The sequence below is a fragment of the Oncorhynchus nerka genome, linkage group LG24, assembly GCF_034236695.1.
Source record: "Oncorhynchus nerka isolate Pitt River linkage group LG24, Oner_Uvic_2.0, whole genome shotgun sequence".
NCBI lineage: Eukaryota > Metazoa > Chordata > Actinopteri > Salmoniformes > Salmonidae > Oncorhynchus > Oncorhynchus nerka.
In genome coordinates, this window is record NC_088419.1 from 78,610,232 (window position 1) to 78,630,933 (window position 20,702).

A 20,702-nucleotide genomic window follows, 5' to 3' on the forward strand; every position below is an offset into this window, starting at 1 on the left:
ATACTGGGACACACACACACAGATACTGGGACACACACACACAGATACTGGGACACACACACACAGATACTGGGACACACAGATACTGGGACACACAGATACACACACACAGATACTGGGACACACAGATACACACACACACAGATACTGGGACACACAGATACACACACACACAGATACTGGGACACACAGATACACACACACACACACACAGATACTGGGACACACAGATACTGGGACACACACACTCACACACACAGATACTGGGACACACAGATACACACACACACACACAGATACTGGGACACACAGATACACACACACAGATACTGGGACACACAGATACACACACACACAGATACTGGGACACAGATATACACACACACACACACACAGATACAGATACTGGGACACACACACACACACACACAGATACTGGACACACAGACACACACACACAGATACTGGGACACACACACAGATACAGGACACACACACACAGATACTGGGACACACACACACACACACACAGAGATACACACACAGACACACAGATACTGGGACACACACACACACAGATACTGGGACACACACACACAGATACTGGGACACACACACACAGATACTGGGACACACAGATACACACACACACACAGATACTGGGACACACAGATACACACACACACAGATACTGGGACACACACACACAGATACTGGGACACACACACACAGATACTGGGACACACAGATACACACACACACAGATACTGGGACACACACACACACACACACACAGATACTGGGACACACACACACAGATACACTGGGACACACAGACACACACACACAGATACTGGGACACACAGATACTGGGACACACACACACAGATACTGGGATACACACACACACAGATACTGGGACACACAGATACACACACACACAGATACTGGGACACACAGATACACACACACACACACACAGATACTGGGACACACAGACACAGATGGGACACACACACACAGATACTGGGACACACAGATACACACACACACACAGATACTGGGACACACAGATACACACACACACAGATACTGGGACACACAGATACACACACACACACAGATACTGGGACACACAGATACACACACACACACAGATACTGGGACACACAGATACTGGGACACACAGATACACACACACACAGATACTGGGACACACAGATACACACACACACAGATACTGGGACACACAGATACACACACACACAGATACTGGGACACACAGATACACACACACACAGATACTGGGACACACAGATACACACACACAGATACTGGGACACACAGATACTGGGACACACAGATACACACACACACAGATACTGGGACACACAGATACACACACACAGATACTGGGACACACAGATACACACACACACACAGATACTGGGACACACAGATACACACACACACAGATACTGGGACACACTGGGACACACAGACACACACACACAGATACTGGGACACACAGATACTGGGACACACAGATACACACACACAGATACTGGGACACACAGATACACACACACACAGATACTGGGACACACAGACACACACACACACAGATACACACACAGACACACACACACACAGATACTGGGACACACAGATACACACACACACACACACACACAGATACTGGGACACACAGATACACACACACACAGATACTGGGACACACAGATACACACACACACAGATACTGGGACACACACAGATACTGGGACACACAGATACACACACACACAGATACTGGGACACACAGATACACACACAGATACTGGGACACACACACAGCACAGATACTGGGACACACAGATACACACACAGATACTGGGACACACAGATACACACACACACACACACACACAGATACTGGGACACACAGATACACACACACAGATACTGGGACACACAGACACACAGATACTGGGACACACAGATACACACACACACACACAGATACTGGGACACACAGATACACACACACACACAGATACTGGGACACACAGATACACACACACACACAGATACTGGGACACACAGATACACACACACACACACAGATACTGGGACACACAGATACACACACACACACACAGATACTGGGACACACAGATACACACACACACACACAGATACTGGGACACACAGATACACACACACACACACACACAGATACTGGGACACACAGATACTGGGACACACAGATACAGATACTGGGACACACAGATACACACACACACACACAGATACTGGGACACACAGATACACACACACACACACAGATACTGGGACACACAGATACACACACACACAGATACTGGGACACACAGATACACACACACACACACACACAGATACTGGGACACACAGATGGGACACACACACACAGATACTGGGACACACACACACACACACAGATACTGGGACACACAGATACACACACACACACACAGATACTGGGACACACAGATACACACACACACAGATACTGGGACACACAGATACACACACACACAGATACTGGGACACACAGATACACACACACACAGATACTGGGACACACAGATACTGGGACACACAGATACACACACACACAGATACTGGGACACACAGATACACACACACACAGATACTGGGACACACAGATACACACACACACACACACAGATACTGGGACACACAGATACACACACACACAGATACTGGGACACACAGATACACACACACACAGATACTGGGACACACAGAGAGGACACACACACACACACACAGGGACACACAGACACACAGACACAGATACTGGGACACACACATACAGATACACACACAGACACAGACACACACACACAGATACTGGGACACACAGATACACACACACACACACAGATACTGGGGGACACACACACACACAGACACTGGGACACACACACACACACACACACAGATACTGGACACACACAGATACTGGGACACACAGACACACACACACAGATACTGGGACACACAGATACACACACACACACAGATACTGGGACACACAGATACACACACACACACAGATACTGGGACACACACACACACACACAGATACTGGGACACACAGATACACACACACACACAGATACTGGGACACACAGATACACACACACACACACACAGATACTGGGACACACAGATACACACACACACACAGATACTGGGACACACAGATACACACACACACAGATACTGGGACACACAGATACACACACACACAGATACTGGGACACACAGATACACACACACACAGATACTGGGACACACAGATACACACACACACAGATGGGACACACTGGGATACACACAGATACTGGGACACACAGATACACACACACACACAGATACTGGGACACACAGATACACTGGGACACACACAGATACAGATACTGGGACACACAGATACACACACACACAGATACTGGGACACACAGATACACACACACACAGATACTGGGACACACAGATACACACACACACAGATACTGGGACACACAGATACACACACACACACAGATACTGGGACACACAGATACTGGGACACACACACACACACAGATACTGGGACACACAGATACACACACACACACAGATACTGGGACACACAGATACACACACACACACAGATACTGGGACACACAGATACACACACACACAGATACTGGGACACACAGATACACACACACAGATACTGGGACACACAGATACACACACACACAGATACTGGGACACACAGATACACACACACAGATACTGGGACACACAGATACACACACACACAGACACACACACAGGACACACACACACACAGATACTGGGACACACAGATACACACACAGATACACACACACACAGATACTGGGACACACAGATACACACACACACAGATACACACACAGATACACTGGGACACACAGATACACACAGATACACACACACACAGATACTGGGACACACAGATCACACACACACACACACAGACTGGGACACACACACACACACAGATACTGGGACACACAGACACACACACACACAGATACTGGGACACACAGATACACACACACACACACAGATACTGGGACACACAGATACACACACACACAGATACTGGGACACACAGATACACACACACACAGATACTGGGACACACAGATACACACACACACAGATACTGGGACACACAGATACACACACACACAGATACTGGGACACACAGATACACACACACACAGATACTGGGACACACAGATACTGGGACACACAGATACACACACACACAGATACTGGGACACACAGATACACACACACACAGATACTGGGACACACAGATACACACACACAGATACTGGGACACACAGATACACACACACACAGATACTGGGACACACAGATACTGGGACACACAGATACACACACACACAGATACTGGGACACACAGATACACACACACACAGATACTGGGACACACAGATACTGGGACACACAGATACTGGGACACACAGATACTGGGACACACAGATACTGGGACACACAGATACACACACACACAGATACTGGGACACACACACACACACAGATACTGGGACACACAGATACACACACAGATACTGGGACACACAGATACACACACACACAGATACTGGGACACACAGATACACACACACACACAGATACTGGGACACACAGATACACACACACACACAGATACTGGGACACACAGATACACACACACACAGATACTGGGACACACAGATACACACACACACAGATACTGGGACACACAGATACACACACACACACAGATACTGGGACACACAGATACACACACACACAGATACTGGGACACACAGATACACACACACACAGATACTGGGACACACAGATACACACACACACACAGATACTGGGACACACAGATACACACACACACAGATACACACACACAGATACTGGGACACACAGATACACACACACACAGATACTGGGACACACAGATACACACACACACACACAGATACTGGGACACACAGATACACACACACACAGATACTGGGACACACAGATACACACACACACACAGATACTGGGACACACAGATACACACACACACAGATACTGGGACACACAGATACACACACACACAGATACTGGGACACACAGAGACACACACACACACACACACACAGATACTGGGACACACAGATACACACACACACAGATACTGGGACACACAGATACACACACACACACAGATACTGGGACACACAGATACACACACACACACAGATACTGGGACACACAGATACACACACACACACAGATACTGGGACACACAGATACACACACACACACAGATACTGGGACACACAGATACACACACACACACAGATACTGGGACACACAGATACACACACACACACAGATACTGGGACACACAGATACACACACACACAGATACTGGGACACACAGATACACACACACACACAGATACTGGGACACACAGATACACACACACACAGATACTGGGACACACAGATACACACACACACAGATACTGGGACACACAGATACACACACACACAGATACTGGGACACACAGATACACACACACACACACAGATACTGGGACACACAGATACACACACACACACAGATACTGGGACACACAGATACACACACACACACAGATACTGGGACACACAGATACACACACACACAGATACTGGGACACACACACAGACAGATACTGGGACACACACACACACACGCACAGATACTGGGGGACACACACACACACAGATACTGGGGGACACACACACACAGATACTGGGACACACACACACAGATACTGGGACACACAGATACACACACACACAGATACTGGGACACACACACACAGATACTGGGACACACAGATACACACACACAGATACTGGGACACACACACACAGATACTGGGACACACACACACACAGATACTGGGGGACACACACACAGATACTGGGACACACAGATACACACACACACAGATACTGGGACACACACACACACATATACTGGGACACACAGATACTGGGACACACAGATACTGGGACACACAGACACAGATACTGGGACACACACACACAGATACTGGGACACACAGATACACACACACAGATACTGGGACACACACACAGATACTGGGACACACAGATACTGGGACACACAGATACACACACACACAGATACTGGGACACACAGATACTGGGACACACACAGATACTGGGACACACAGATACACACACACACACAGATACTGGGACACACAGATACACACACACACAGATACTGGGACACACAGATACACACACACACACAGATACTGGGACACACAGATACACACACACACAGATACTGGGACACACAGATACACACACACACAGATACTGGGACACACAGATACACACACACACAGATACTGGGACACACAGATACACACACACACAGATACTGGGACACACAGATACACACACACACAGATACTGGGACACACAGATACACACACACAGATACTGGGACACACAGATACACACACACACAGATACTGGGACACACAGATACACACACACACAGATACTGGGACACACAGATACACACACACACAGATACTGGGACACACAGATACACACACACACAGATACTGGGACACACAGATACACACACACACAGATACTGGGACACACACAGATACACACACACACACAGATACACACACACACACAGATACTGGGACACACAGATACACACACACACACAGATACTGGGACACACAGATACACACACACACACACAGATACTGGGACACACAGATACACACACACACACAGATACTGGGACACACAGATACACACACACACACAGATACTGGGACACACAGATACACACACACACACAGATACTGGGACACACAGATGCACACACACAGAGATACTGGGACACACAGATACACACACACACACAGATACTGGGACACACAGATACACACACACACACACAGATACTGGGACACACAGATACACACACACACAGATACTGGGACACACAGATACTGGGACACACAGATACACACACACACAGATACTGGGACACACACACACACAGATACTGGGACACACAGATACACACACACACAGATACTTGGACACACACACACACAGATACTGGGACACACAGATACACACACACACAGATACTGGGACACACACACACACAGATACTGGGACACACACACACACACACACGCACCGATACTGGGGGGGACACACACACACAGATACTGGGGGACACACACACAGATACTGGGACACACACACACAGATAATGGGACACACACACACAGATAATGGGACACACACACACAGATAATGGGACACACACACAGATAATGGGACACACACACACAGATAATGGGACACACACACACACACACAGATACTGGGACACACACACACAGATACTGGGACACACACACACACACAGAGATACTGGGCCACACACACACACAGATACTGGGACACACACACACACAGATACTGGGACACACACACACACACAGATACTGGGACACACACACACACACAGAGATACTGGGACACACACACACACACAGATCCTGGGACACACACACACAGATACTGGGACACACACACACACACAGAGATACTGGGCCACACACACACACAGATACTGGGACACACACACACACATATACTGGGACACACACACACACAGATACTGGGACACACACATACACACACTCAGAGATACTGGGACACACACACACACAGATACTGGGACACACACACACACATATACTGGGACACACACACACACAGATACTGGGACACACACATACACACACACACACACAGATACTGGGACACACACACACACACAGACAATGGGACACACACACACACAGAGATACACACACTCAGAGATACTGGGACACACACACACACAGAGATACAGGGGACACACACACACACAGATACACTCAGGGACACACACATACACACACAGAGGTACTGGGACACACACACACACAGATACTGGGACACACACACACACAGATACTGGGACACACACACACACAGATAATGGGACACACACACACACAGATACTGGGACACACACACACACACTCAGAGATACTGGGACACACACACACACACTCAGAGATACTGGTGGACACACACACAGAGATACGGGGACACACACACACACAGATACGGGGACACACACACACACAGAGGTACTGGGACACACACACACACAGATACTGGGACACACACACACACAGATACTGGGACACACACACACACAGATAATGGGACACACACACACACTCAGAGATACTGGTGGACACACACACAGAGATACGGGGACACACACACAGAGATACGGGGACACACACACACACAGATACGGGGACACACACACACACAGAGGTACTGGGACACACACACACACACAGAGATACTGGGACACACACACACATACATACATACTGGGACAGACATACACACATTCTCGGACAGACACACATTCACACACAGATACTGGGACAGACACACGCATAAATACTAGGACAGATAGACAGGGTCTAGAGTTTCTGGAATGATGGTGTTGTAAGCAATGACCAGCCTTTCAAAGCACTTCTGCATGGTGAAAGTGTGCTGCATGGTGGTAGTCATTTACGCAGGTTACCTTGGCGTTCTTGGGCACAGGTACTAAGGTGGTCTGCTTGAAACATGTAGGTATTACAGACTCGGTCAGGGAGAGGTTAAAAATATCAGTGAAGACACTTGCTAGTTGGTCAGAGCATACTCTGAGTTCGCGTCCTGGTAGTCCGTCTGGCCCTGCAGCCTTGGGAATCGGCTACGAAGAGCATGATCATACAGTCGTCCGGAACATCTGGTGCTCTCATGTATGGTTCAGTGTTGCCTGCCTCAAAGCAAGCATAGAGGGCATTTAGCTCATCACTGGGCAGCTCACAGCTTGGTTTCCCTTTGTAATCCATAATAGTTTGCAAGCCCTGCCACATCCGACCAGCACCAGAGCCGGTGTAGTTGGATTCAGTCTTCGTGCTGTATTGACATTTTGCCTGTTTTGCTGATTCATCAGAGGGCGTAGTGGGATTTCTTATGAATATGTCCCGCTCCTTGAAAGTGGCAGCTCTAGCTCAGTGCGGATGTTGCCTGTAATCCATGGATTCCAATGACATCGTTGATGCACTTATTGATGAAACCAGTGACTGATGTGGTATACTCCTCACTGCCATCGTATGATTCCCAGAACATATTCCAGTATGTGCTAGCACAACAGTCCTGTAGTTTAGCATCCGTATCCTGTAGTTTAACTTCCTGCTTGAGTTTTTGCTTGTAAACAGGATTTAGGAGGAAAGAATTATGGTCAGATTTTCCAAATGGAGGGTGAGGGTTTTCTTTGTTACATGTTTCTGTGTGAGGAGTAAAGTTGATCTAGAGTTTTATAAATTTTTATAAAAATGTCTCTGGTTGCACATGTGACATGCTGGTAGTCAACTGTATATTATCCATGTCGTCGTTCAGCCACGTCCCGGTGAAACATAACATTAAACATAACGAACAGAGCTCATCCAGTTTATTCTCCAGTGATTGCACATTCACCAGTAGGACACACACACACACAGATACTGGGACACACACACACCTTCCCTGTCTACTTCTTTAGCTACTTACTAATGTTGTTTGTTGGTTTTCCTCACAGCTTGCGCTACCTAAACGCATCAGCCAATAAGCTGGAGTGCCTCCCTCCAGCCAGCCTATCAGAGGAGGGCTTCAGCAGCCTGCAGGAGCTGTATCTGACCAATAACAGTCTGACGGACAAGAGTGTCCCGCTGCTGACTGGTCACGCCCACCTCAGGGTGCTGCACCTGGCCTACAACCAGCTACAGACCTTCCCAGCCAGGTCTCTCTCTCTCACACACACACACACACACACTGGGACAGACACGTGAGCATGTCGCGCACACACACACACTCTCTCTTTTACTGTCTTCTTACTTGTCGTGCACATACGTTTGAAACCCTTATTTTGCTCACCCCCTCTCTGTCTCTCTCTGTCTCTCTCTCTTTCTGGGAGGGGGGCTGGTTTTAACTTCACTGCTATGGAGTAACATTTTACTTAATTTCACTTGAGTTTGCTATGTATGTACAGTAGTTAAATGGTGCCAATAAAGGTTTTCTAAACATCTAAATCCCTCTCTCACTGCCACTGCAGTAAGATGGCTCGGTTGGAGCAGCTGGAGGAACTGGACCTCAGTGGGAACAGGCTGAGAGCGGTGCCCACCACCATCCTGAGCTGCAGGCACATGCACACACTCTCTGCCCACTCCAACAACATCACTGTCTTCCCTGAGGTCCTCCAGCTTCAAGACATGAAGGTAGGACAGACACAACATACACGCTCTGCCCACTCCAACAACATCACTGTCTTCCCTGAGGTCCTCCAGCGTCACGACATGAAGGTAGGACAGACACAACACACACTCTCTGCCCACTCCAACAACATCACTGTCTTTCCTGAGGTCCTCCAGCTTCAAGACATGAAGGTAGGACAGACACAACACACACTCTCTGCCCACTCCAACAACATCACTGTCTTCCCTGAGGTCCTCCAGCTTCAAGACATGAAGGTAGGACAGACACAACACACACTCTCTCCTGAAACTCAGACTTCATGGTTGAGGTTGACATGGTCCTGTTTAGCAGTGTCCAGGGTCTGTCACATTAACCAGGGAAAAGTATGGAGGCCAGGGTATATCAGGCCCTTCTGGATTTGTCCCAAATGACGCCCTATTCCCAATATAGTGCCCTTTGACATGTGTCTATGTCCCTCAAACTCAACTCTAGACCTTGAAACCAGTTACTCTCCTTTTGGCATTGTTCCCCTCCAACCATGGACTGATTTAGACCTGGGACACCAGGTGGGTGCAATGAATGATCAGTTGGAACAGACAACCAGCAGGTTCCGGACTTTGAATAACCCTGGTCTATAGGGTTCTGCCATTTGGGACACATCCTCTGTAATCTCCTAAATATATCCGCTAATCCCCTAATGAGATTGCTGTGAAAACACACACACTATTAATAACCCTGACATATGATCTTGGCCAGCGTGTCTTTGACCTCTCGGTCTCACTCTCTCTCTCTCCCTTCTGCAGTGTGTGGATCTGAGCTGTAATGAGTTGTGTGAGGTAGTCCTCCCAGAGTCTCTGCCTGCTAAACTACAGGAGCTAGACCTGACAGGCAACCCTCGCCTCAACCTGGACCACCGGAGCCTCGAACTGCTCAAGTAACAACACACAGAGTCAAATGCACACACACCATAATGCATGTGCACACCAACCTGGTATCAGAGCATTTTGGATTATTCTGTATGTAAATCAGGGACACTCCATTTAGTATGATATGTTACATTGTGTATGGTATGTATTCATTTGTGGATGTCCACCACCCATTTCGAATGATATGTTACAAATTACGATTCTTATTGTATGTTTCAAATTTGCAAAACGTATGATATTGCTTTACTTGGCTTATCGTGCTCTAGCGACTCCTTGTGGCGGGCTAGGCGCCTGCAGGCTGACTTCGGTCATCAGTTGAAATGTTTCCTCTGACACATTGGTGCGGCTGGTTTCCGGGTTAAGCGGGCGGGTGTTAAGAAGGGTTGCTAGACATTTGTGTTATTTGCCCGATGTATTTTTAAACTCCCTGATGTATTTCTTCTCTCTCTCCCTCCTGCAGTAACATTAGGTGTTTCCGTGTGGACCCATCTCCCTCCTCTTTGTGTGGCAGTGAGGGGCCCGGGGAGCCTGCAGTCTGGAGCCACGGATACACAGAGGCCTCTGGGGTCAACAACAAGTCAGTACATACTCTCTCTGTATCTCTCCCTTTCTCTCTTTCTCGCTCAGAAATTAACAGTAAACATGACACTTTCTATCTCTCTCTCTCTCCATCCATCACTCCTCTGTTGGTCTAACTCTGGATAGCCTCTCTTTTCGGAATAGCAGCAGTGTGTGTGTCGGTGTATGTGTTATTCCTAACATGTTTGTGTTTCTCAGGCTGTGTGTAGCAGCCCTGGCGTTGGACAGTTTCCGTGGAAGCAGGGAGGCTCTGTACGGGGTGTTTGACGGAGACCGGAACGTTGAGGTGCCCTACCTGCTGCAATGCACCATGGGAGACGTGCTGGCCGAGGAACTGCACAAGAGCAAGAACCAAGAGGACTATATGACCAACACCTTCCTCACCATGCAGAGGTACACACATGGTCTCTCTCCCAAGTTTCTTTCTCAAACACATGCGCACACACAAGAACTCCTGTTCATCTCATGTTGTTGTTGTTGTTATAACAGGAAGTTGGGCACGGCAGGACAGAGGCTGGGAGGGTCCGCGGCCCTCTGCCACATCCGTCATGGCCTCGTTGCCCCAAGCGACCGTGGCGGCGGGGGCTGTTTCACGGTGACAGCGGCTAACGTGGGAAGGTGTCAAGCAGTTCTGTGTCGTGATGGCAAGGCCCTCCCTCTCTCCACCACACACACCGTCAGACAGCAGTCAGAGTACCAAAGAGCACGCCAACACCATGCTATCATCACGGAGGTACACACACACACTGTACTGTTTGTATGTCTTTGTCTGTCTGTGAGTCTGTTGAGAGGTCCTAATCCCCCCCCTCCCCTCAGGACAACAAAGTGAACGGAGTGACGGACTCCACCAGGATCATGGGCTACTCCTTCCTGTGTCCCGCCGTGACCCCACGACCCCACATCTCCACGGTAACCCTCACCCCACAGGATGAGTTCTTCATCCTGGCCAGCCGGGGCTTGTGGGATACCATGTCCACCTGCGAGGCAGTGGAGGCAGTGCGTAACGTCCCAGACTCCCTAGCAGCAGCCAAGAAGCTGTGTACGCTGGCGCAGGGCTACGGCTGTCCTGACAGTCTGTGTGCTGTGGTGGTGCAGCTGAGTATCACTGAAGACTGCTGCTGCTGTGAGCCCCCACCACCCCCACCCAGCCCCGGCCTGGAAACCCAACACACCCACACTGCTGGTAACACACACCACCACCCCGGCTACGGCTCAGCAGATGGAACTCTACCATTACCGCCTCCGGCGATGGGGACAGGAAGTGAGGTCAGCAGTGAGGTCAGCACGTCGGAGATGAGCAGTGAGGTGGGGTCGACGGCGTCGTCGGACGAGCCAGCCAATCAGATGGAGAAGGGCGTGGTCCTGGGGGTCGTGGGGGTGCTGGGGCGGGGAGTGGGGGTGTATGGAGGTGGAAGAGCATCGTTCCAGAGGCAGTACTCGGGGGCTCTGTCTGACAATGGGCTGGACAGTGAGGATGAGGAGCCTATAGCTGGGGTGTTCTCTAATGGGAGCAGAGTGGAGGTGGAGGCTGACATACACTGTCTGAGAGCACGGGCCAGCTCTATACCAATACCCCACACACACCCTGACCCACACCCTGACCCGCACACACACACACACCCCAACCCTGACCCGCACACACACCCCAGCCCTGACCCGCACACACACCCCAGCCCTGACCCGCACACACACCCCAGCCCTGACCCGCACACACACCCCAACCCTGACCCCCACACACACCCTAACACCTCTGTCACACAGCAGCCTGAGCCTTTACCTCCACCCTCCTGCCAGTCAGCCCCCACCCCACCCTCGTCCCCCCCTCATCCGTTTCCTTACCATCAGCCCAGCCCTGACCCTGAGACTAGCCCTGACCCTGTAGTAGAAGAGGAGCTGAGGGCTGTAGAGACAGACACTGTAACACCCAAACACACTGTTCAGGAACAGGTGGGGCCTGGAGAGACTGGTGCGGGCTCAGGCTCTAGCTCGGCCAGTAGGACTCTGGGTGGGACTCTGGGGCGTAAGGGGCGGGGTAATGGCTCGGTGGCGTGTCAGGGGCGGAGCCAGGATGTGATAGAGGAGGTGGGTGACGCTCCCGTCAGGAAGCAAGGAGGTTACTTCAACGCTCCGGCCCAGCCGGACCCTGACGACAAGCTCGTCATTCCTCCCGAGCTGGAGGAGGAGATCCGGGAGATCATGAAACAACAACAGGAGCAGAGTCAGACACACCCCCAGGGCCACCAGACACATCCCCAGTCACCGCCTGCAGCAGAATACTACGTCACGCCCTTCTAGCTCACCAGACCGTTCTGTTACAACCCCTTCACAGCACATTAGACCGCACCTGTGAAGAATCCCTGCTACGCCGATGTATAGAATGTCTGGAGATGAGTTCCTGTATGGGTGTGTCCCAAGTGACACGCTGTTCAATATCCCAATGAATGGGATCAGAGGTTGAGGAGTTACGGGGGAAACATGCACAGTCCCTCCTGAAGATGCCTCATACCTGCTAATGGCCAGCAATACTTGTTTTATTCTGTTATCATTTTATATTCCTAACTATATGACCCCAGGAAATACAATGCATTTTTATAAACACAGGCATTATTTACTTGCTTCACAATGTTCAAGTTAATTAATACATTTTTTATCATATTTTGTGATGAATGAAGGAATTGATTAAGCACTTTTTTTATGCAGAGACTTTTATTTGAACTAATTATAAAGCTGAATGATACATTCTGCTAGACTGACTGAACTATTATTGCTAGAGAGCTGTTTTCTTTCTGCCAGCCAGCAAGGCAGCCTGACTGTGGCTCCCTCCCTAATGGCACCCTGTTCCCTATTGCAGAGCCCTTGTCAAAAGTAGTTCACTATATAGGGAATTGGTTGCTATTTGGGACACAGACTGTGTATGGTTGCCTGTAGGCCTCTAAAGTAGACTGATGCTGAGAGATAAACTAAATCCTAGGAGTTGCATACTCTTAAGTGTGACCTAATAATTGACGTGTACTAATCTTCTCTAAGAGAAAATACTTTTTATTTCAGAAGATTGTTGACACAGACAGATGTCTGAGGGAGGGAGGGAGAGATGGATGGGGAGGCATAGGTAGAAGTATAAGGACGGGGGGGAATACTGGTATTACGCAGCTCAATGAATGTGTGGGGCCTATGTGATCTAATGAACTCCAACAAAGGCATTGTTCTATCTAAGCTAATCACACAGGAAAGCTACTTTTTCTATAATAAATCTACATTTTCAAATAATCCTAAAGTTGTTAGCTTGTTTTGTGAGAGGTGGGAAGGGGATAGCCTCGTACGAACCATAGGAAGGGGCTGCAGTGATGGTGTGTGAAAATAAGACTGCAGTGCAATCACTGTAAAGTGACTTTGGGTGTCTTGAAAAAGAGCTTAAACTAAAATGTATGATTTCTTATTACTACCACACTGCTTGGAATGTCTGTGATGTAACCATGGTGATGTAACTAACTCCACTCAATATCATATTCCATTGAGGTCAAGGCTGCAGGTGCAATTGTGCATTGTTCCAGTCACCATTACCTGACATTGCAGAATGTTGCGTATGATATCCTAAAGACAGATTGTTACTTCACAGCAGAATTGCAGCGTTCAAAACAACTGGGACTCTGTATTCTCAGACTTCGGGGGGGGTGGAGCCTTTACCTACATCTTGAGCTCGTATTTTCTGAGTTCCCAGTTGTTTTGAACGCACAAAAAATTCTGAGTGATCAGTGTAGAGAAGATCCATTGTAATGTCATAGCTATGCTGCCTGGGGACACTGCCGGAGAGATGGTGGCCGTGTTCGAGAGCATCAAAACCGTAATGTATCATGGGTAAATTGGCTGATCTACAAATAATAATGAGTAGTTATTTATTATGCCAGGTGACTTGTTGTTCAATCAGTGTCGACCTTCAAAGTGAGGGACAGGACTGGAGTGGTTATATGGAGCAGGATAACTGATGTACTGTATCACACCTCTGAAATGTTAGCCAGTCTGACATGGTGGCATCATGGCATGTATTGTAAAGGTTTGAGTTTTACTAGAAAATACAAAATAATCAAGCTTGAGTGGCAGATAAATGTAAAGGTTTATTTACATGCAACCTCTATATACACATACATACAAAAGTTTTATTGATGAATAACAAGATCTGTCTGTGAGATCAGTGGGTCATTCATGTTGCAGTTAAAAAGGAATTAATATCAAATCCATGCTTTACAGAAGTTTACAGAGCAAACGCCTTACCCACTGGGCACAAACTGGGTGAATCAACATTGTTTTCCATGTCATTTCAACAAAACATTCAAGGTGATGATATTGGAATCAACATCAAACTTACTGGATTTGCAAAAAGTTAGGGAGATGTCTTTTTTCCACCCTACTTTAAACCTAAATGGTTCACATTTTTGTTGATTTAACTGTTGACAACTCAAAAGTAAATCAAAACTAGATGTTGAACTGACATCTTTGCCCAGTGGGTAGTTACAGTTTTAATGAAAAGGGATCGAGTGAAAAAGCACTTTGGTCCCTTCCGGGTTTCATCTGTGGTGTCGTCCCAAACGGCAACCAATTTCCTACAATCTATTTATTGTGACCAGAGCCCTATGGGCCCTGATCAAAAGTAGTGTACTCTAGAGAATAGGGAGCCATTTGGGGCTCAACCTGCGTCTCCGTCACAGAGCGGTATCAGACCGTAGTGGTGCCCTATGGGGGTGGGAGCTGGCAGTAGGGGGGCGTCTATCTCTCTCCTCGTGTAGCCTGCGATCCTTCAGGTAGCCCCTGACCCAGCGCACCGTGTAGAACGTAAGTACTGTACCGGCAGTGTAGAGTATCGCAGTGATCAGCCCGAACAAAGCCACGGCCGCGTCTGCCCCTCCCACATCACAGTTCATCCAGGTTAAACCTGAACGTGCGTAGAGCCTCTCCCTTCTCTTACACACATCTGTACTGTTTACCTGGATGACAAAGTGGAGGTACAACCCCACAGCCACCACGTAGAGTACTGCTCCCAAACCCTGGAACACCAATGCTCCCATCAGCAGCTTCTGGCCCAGCAGGTGAGCGGGCTTGTTCCCGGAGACCACGAACAAGAGGGAGACAACACCGAAGACTAGGGCAAATGCCACGCCCCCGTAGATTCCCGGAGCTCTCATCTGGCTGTACTGCATGTCCAGGTCTCTCACCTGCAATCAAGTACGGTGTTAGGGTGGGGTCTTCATAACAGGGAATGTAGACAACTGTCTAGTGTAGATGCTATGATAGAATGTACCATGTTATGACAAAGGATCTTTGAAATCCATGATTACATCCCAAATGGTACCCTATTCCCTATATAGTGCACTACTTTTGACCAGAACCCTCAAAAAGTAGTGGACCATAAGGAATAGGGTACTATTTGGGACACAACACTTGTTTCTGTCTTGTACCTGTTGCAGCTCTTGGCCCTCGAAGGGGATGTTAGTGTTAAGGTTGAAGCTGCCTCCCGCCAGGCCACCCATAGCAGACATGCCTGACATCACCATCTGAGCTGCCACCACACAGATCAGGACCAGGGCATTGGTCAGGACTGAACAGATCAACACGATACCTACAGATTAGATTTTTTATTTAGACACATGTACAGCACCAGTCAAAAGTTGACACCAACTTTTTATTTTCTAGATTGTAGAATGATAGTGAAGACAAACTTAAGTAACACATATGGAATCATGTAGTAACCAAAAAGTGTTAAACAAAACAAAATATGTTTTAGATTTGAGATTCTTCAAAGTAGCCACCCTTTGCCTTGATAGCTTTGCACACGCTTGGCATTCTCTCAACCAGCTTCACCTGGAATGCTTTTCCAACAGTCTTGAAGGAGTTCTTACATATGCTGAACACTTGTTTCCTTCACTCTGCAGTCCAACTCATCCCAAACCATCTCAATTGGGTTGAGTTCAGATGTTTGTGGAGTCCAGGTCATCTGATGCAGCATTTCATCACTCTCCTTCTTGGTCAAATAGCCCTTACACAGCCTGGAGGTGTGTTTTGGGTCATTGTCCTGTTGAAAAACAATTGATAGTCCCACTAAGCGCAAACCAGATGGGATGGTGTATCGCTGCAGAATGCTGTGGTAGCCATGCTGGTTAAGTGTGCCCTACATTTTAAATAAATAACTGACAGTGTCACCAGCAAAGAACCATCACACCACCTCCTCTATGCCTCACAGTGGGAACGACAGATGCAAAGATCATCCATTCACCTACTCTGCGTCTCACAGACACCAAAAATCTCAAATTTGGACTCCGACCAAAGACAGATTTCTACCTGTCTCATGTCCATTGCTCATGTTTCTTGGCCCAAGCAAGTCTCTTCTTATTATTGGTGTCCTTTAGTAGTGGTTTCTTTGCAGCAATTCGACCACAAAGGCCTGATTCACGCAGTCTCCTCTGAACAGTTGATGCTGAGATGACTGTTACTTGAACTCCGAAGCATTTATTTGGGCTGCAATTTCTGAGGCTGGTAACTAATGAACGTATCCTCTGCAGCAGAGAACTGGGTCTTCCTTCCCTGCGGTGGTCCTCATTAGAGCCATAGAGCTTGATGGTTTTTGCGACTGCACTTTTCCAGATTGACTGACCTTCATGTCTTAAAGTAATGGTGGACTGTTATTTCTCTTTGCTTATTTGAGCTGTTCTTGCCATAATATGGACTTGGTCTTTTACCAATTGGGCTATCTTCATTAAATGTTTGGGAGCATAATTAGTGTGACTTCCTTTATATTTATCCCATAATCAACTGATCACATTTCTCTGCTCAAATCAAAGCAACAGGTGGTGTGTGCGTGTTAAAACAGCAACGCGAGTAAAATGCAGTTTTACTAGCCTGGGTGAGAACCGGTCTGACCAGTATTAGGAGAGGGAGAAGTATGTCCAGGGATAGTAGTATCGCTGGGTCGGGTGTAGGCGTAGTTTAGGTGAAGAGAGGGAAACTAAATCCTGACACTATGACTGACTGTGTTTGTGTGTGATGCAGTGTTCAGCTAACCACACAGGCAATTACTTCCTCGTCACAGGTATGACCGACTGTCTATTGTGACTCACTTTCTCCACCCAATTGTTTCTCTCTCTACTCTCTGTCCCAATCTAAGACACTAACATTACATACCTCTCCTAGAACAGATATTGGTGCATTTGGACCCATTATGATCCTCTTCTGGGGCTTCTCGGTGCCGCACATGTTTAAGAGGGGGTGTGGAGTCCCTGTAATATGGAGGCTGAGAAGAGGACCTGAGGGGGAGAGAGAGGGTTGAAGTGCTTCTCTCCTACAACCAGCTTGGGGGTGGCAGACAGGCTACATGCAGTCTGTCACCATAGATGCCTAGTGACTGCGTGTGAACATCCTGTGAACACACCTGTCGCTTGATGATTGTCTAGCATTGTGCTGCAGCTCCCGTCTTGGCCTGTGTTCCCGATGCTCGTGGAGACCACCGTTTCTCCCCCTTTGCCCTCTGTGCGGCTGGCTCATAACTGCACGGAAAAACACCCAATGTGTCACCAAATGTCATAAACGCGCCATACAACCCCGACCTTTGAACACAGTGCCACAGTGGTAAATCACAGATTGTGTAAAAAGAAAATGCGTGAAATAGAATGGCTGTAGCCTGTGATTCTGATTAGGCATGAAAGTAAAAACATTTCATAAGTCTCAACAACGTATGATTCTCGGAGACCACAGCCATTTACGCTCTGAACTGTGAACAGTTTAAACTGTAAGTAACCAGACTACCATAAAGGGGGAAACTACCACAAGGCAATATGCTATATCAATCGAAAAACAAAAACTTACTGGCAGTTGAGGTGATTCCGTTTGGTGAACTATGAATCCGAAAATGTAAACATTTTTGTGGAGATCACAGTTCGCTCACCCAAGAAATATGTCCTACCTTGTGGTTCAGGTGACCGACTCCACCCACCAGAAAAGAAGTAAAGGCGGAAACCTCTCGCTCGAATAAGACAGGTGGAGGAGAAGAAACTGTATGATGAGAGTTTTAATGTCTATGGAGGAGACAGTAAAGTAGAATGGCGTCTCGTCAGCAGTGTGTTTATGATGGTTGTTGACAATGACAGCCTTGGGGACTCTTGCCGCGTTGAAAACAACTGGGAACTCGGGGAAAAACGAGGTCAAATCATGATCTTCAGGTTGTAAAGTCGGAGCTCCAACAATTGGCCCGAGTTGGAATTCCGAGATTGATGACCGTTCAAATCTATTTTTCAGTTGTTTTTAACACGGAATTTGTCTCTGACCAAGCAATGACCAGTACGTCTGAATCGGCCGCTTTGTCTACTTCGTCCCATCTCCGCGAAAGAAGCATCTGATTGGATGTCCAGAATGTTGCTTTGACTCCATTAATTCAACCCTTGGAATGTCTTATATGAGAAGATGAGGTCGTTTGTATGCATAGGCCTACCGTGCGGTTGAATTTCAATGATAATTGTCAAGATTTGTTTAAGGGCACACTACGCCACTGTTATCACTGAATTGCCTGTATAGTGTTATATTAAAAGTATGACTCTTATCATTAGATGTATTGGTGGTATGAAGTTGGCCTTTTTGTTATTCATGTAGCCATGCTGTGTAGACTAA

General features: G+C 47.8%; 2 protein-coding genes across 3 annotated transcripts in view; one reads left to right on the forward strand and one right to left on the reverse strand.

Moving 5' to 3' along the window:
• LOC115121284 (PH domain leucine-rich repeat protein phosphatase 1-like) overlaps window positions 1-15,320 on the forward strand; it is a 71,362-nt gene extending 56,042 nt beyond the window's left edge. The window contains exons 11-17 of the mRNA XM_065009177.1: window positions 9,896-10,096; window positions 10,409-10,823; window positions 11,352-11,482; window positions 11,935-12,051; window positions 12,252-12,446; window positions 12,543-12,786; window positions 12,870-15,320. Of these exons, the coding sequence (XP_064865249.1) occupies window positions 9,896-10,096; window positions 10,409-10,823; window positions 11,352-11,482; window positions 11,935-12,051; window positions 12,252-12,446; window positions 12,543-12,786; window positions 12,870-14,348 (2,782 nt within the window). The 3' untranslated portion in view covers window positions 14,349-15,320. The remainder of the gene's footprint in view (window positions 1-9,895; window positions 10,097-10,408; window positions 10,824-11,351; window positions 11,483-11,934; window positions 12,052-12,251; window positions 12,447-12,542; window positions 12,787-12,869) is intronic.
• An 825-nt stretch (window positions 15,321-16,145) lies between these two features.
• On the reverse strand, window positions 16,146-20,181 carry si:ch211-191a24.4 (uncharacterized protein LOC100150331 homolog). 2 transcript variants are annotated; one of them, XM_029649057.2, is made up of 5 exons: window positions 20,002-20,181; window positions 19,471-19,585; window positions 19,224-19,345; window positions 17,504-17,664; window positions 16,146-17,260 (listed from the first exon to the last, which is right to left on the reverse strand). In XM_029649057.2, exons 2-5 carry the CDS (start codon window positions 19,581-19,583, stop codon window positions 16,751-16,753), a joined length of 906 nt encoding a protein of 301 aa, XP_029504917.1. In that variant the 5' UTR covers window positions 19,584-19,585; window positions 20,002-20,181; the 3' UTR covers window positions 16,146-16,750. The 2 variants fall into 2 exon arrangements, with proteins under 2 accessions (XP_029504917.1, XP_029504915.1); XM_029649055.2 differs by having other exon boundaries at window positions 19,905-20,176.
• Window positions 20,182-20,702: the final 521 nt, after the last annotated feature.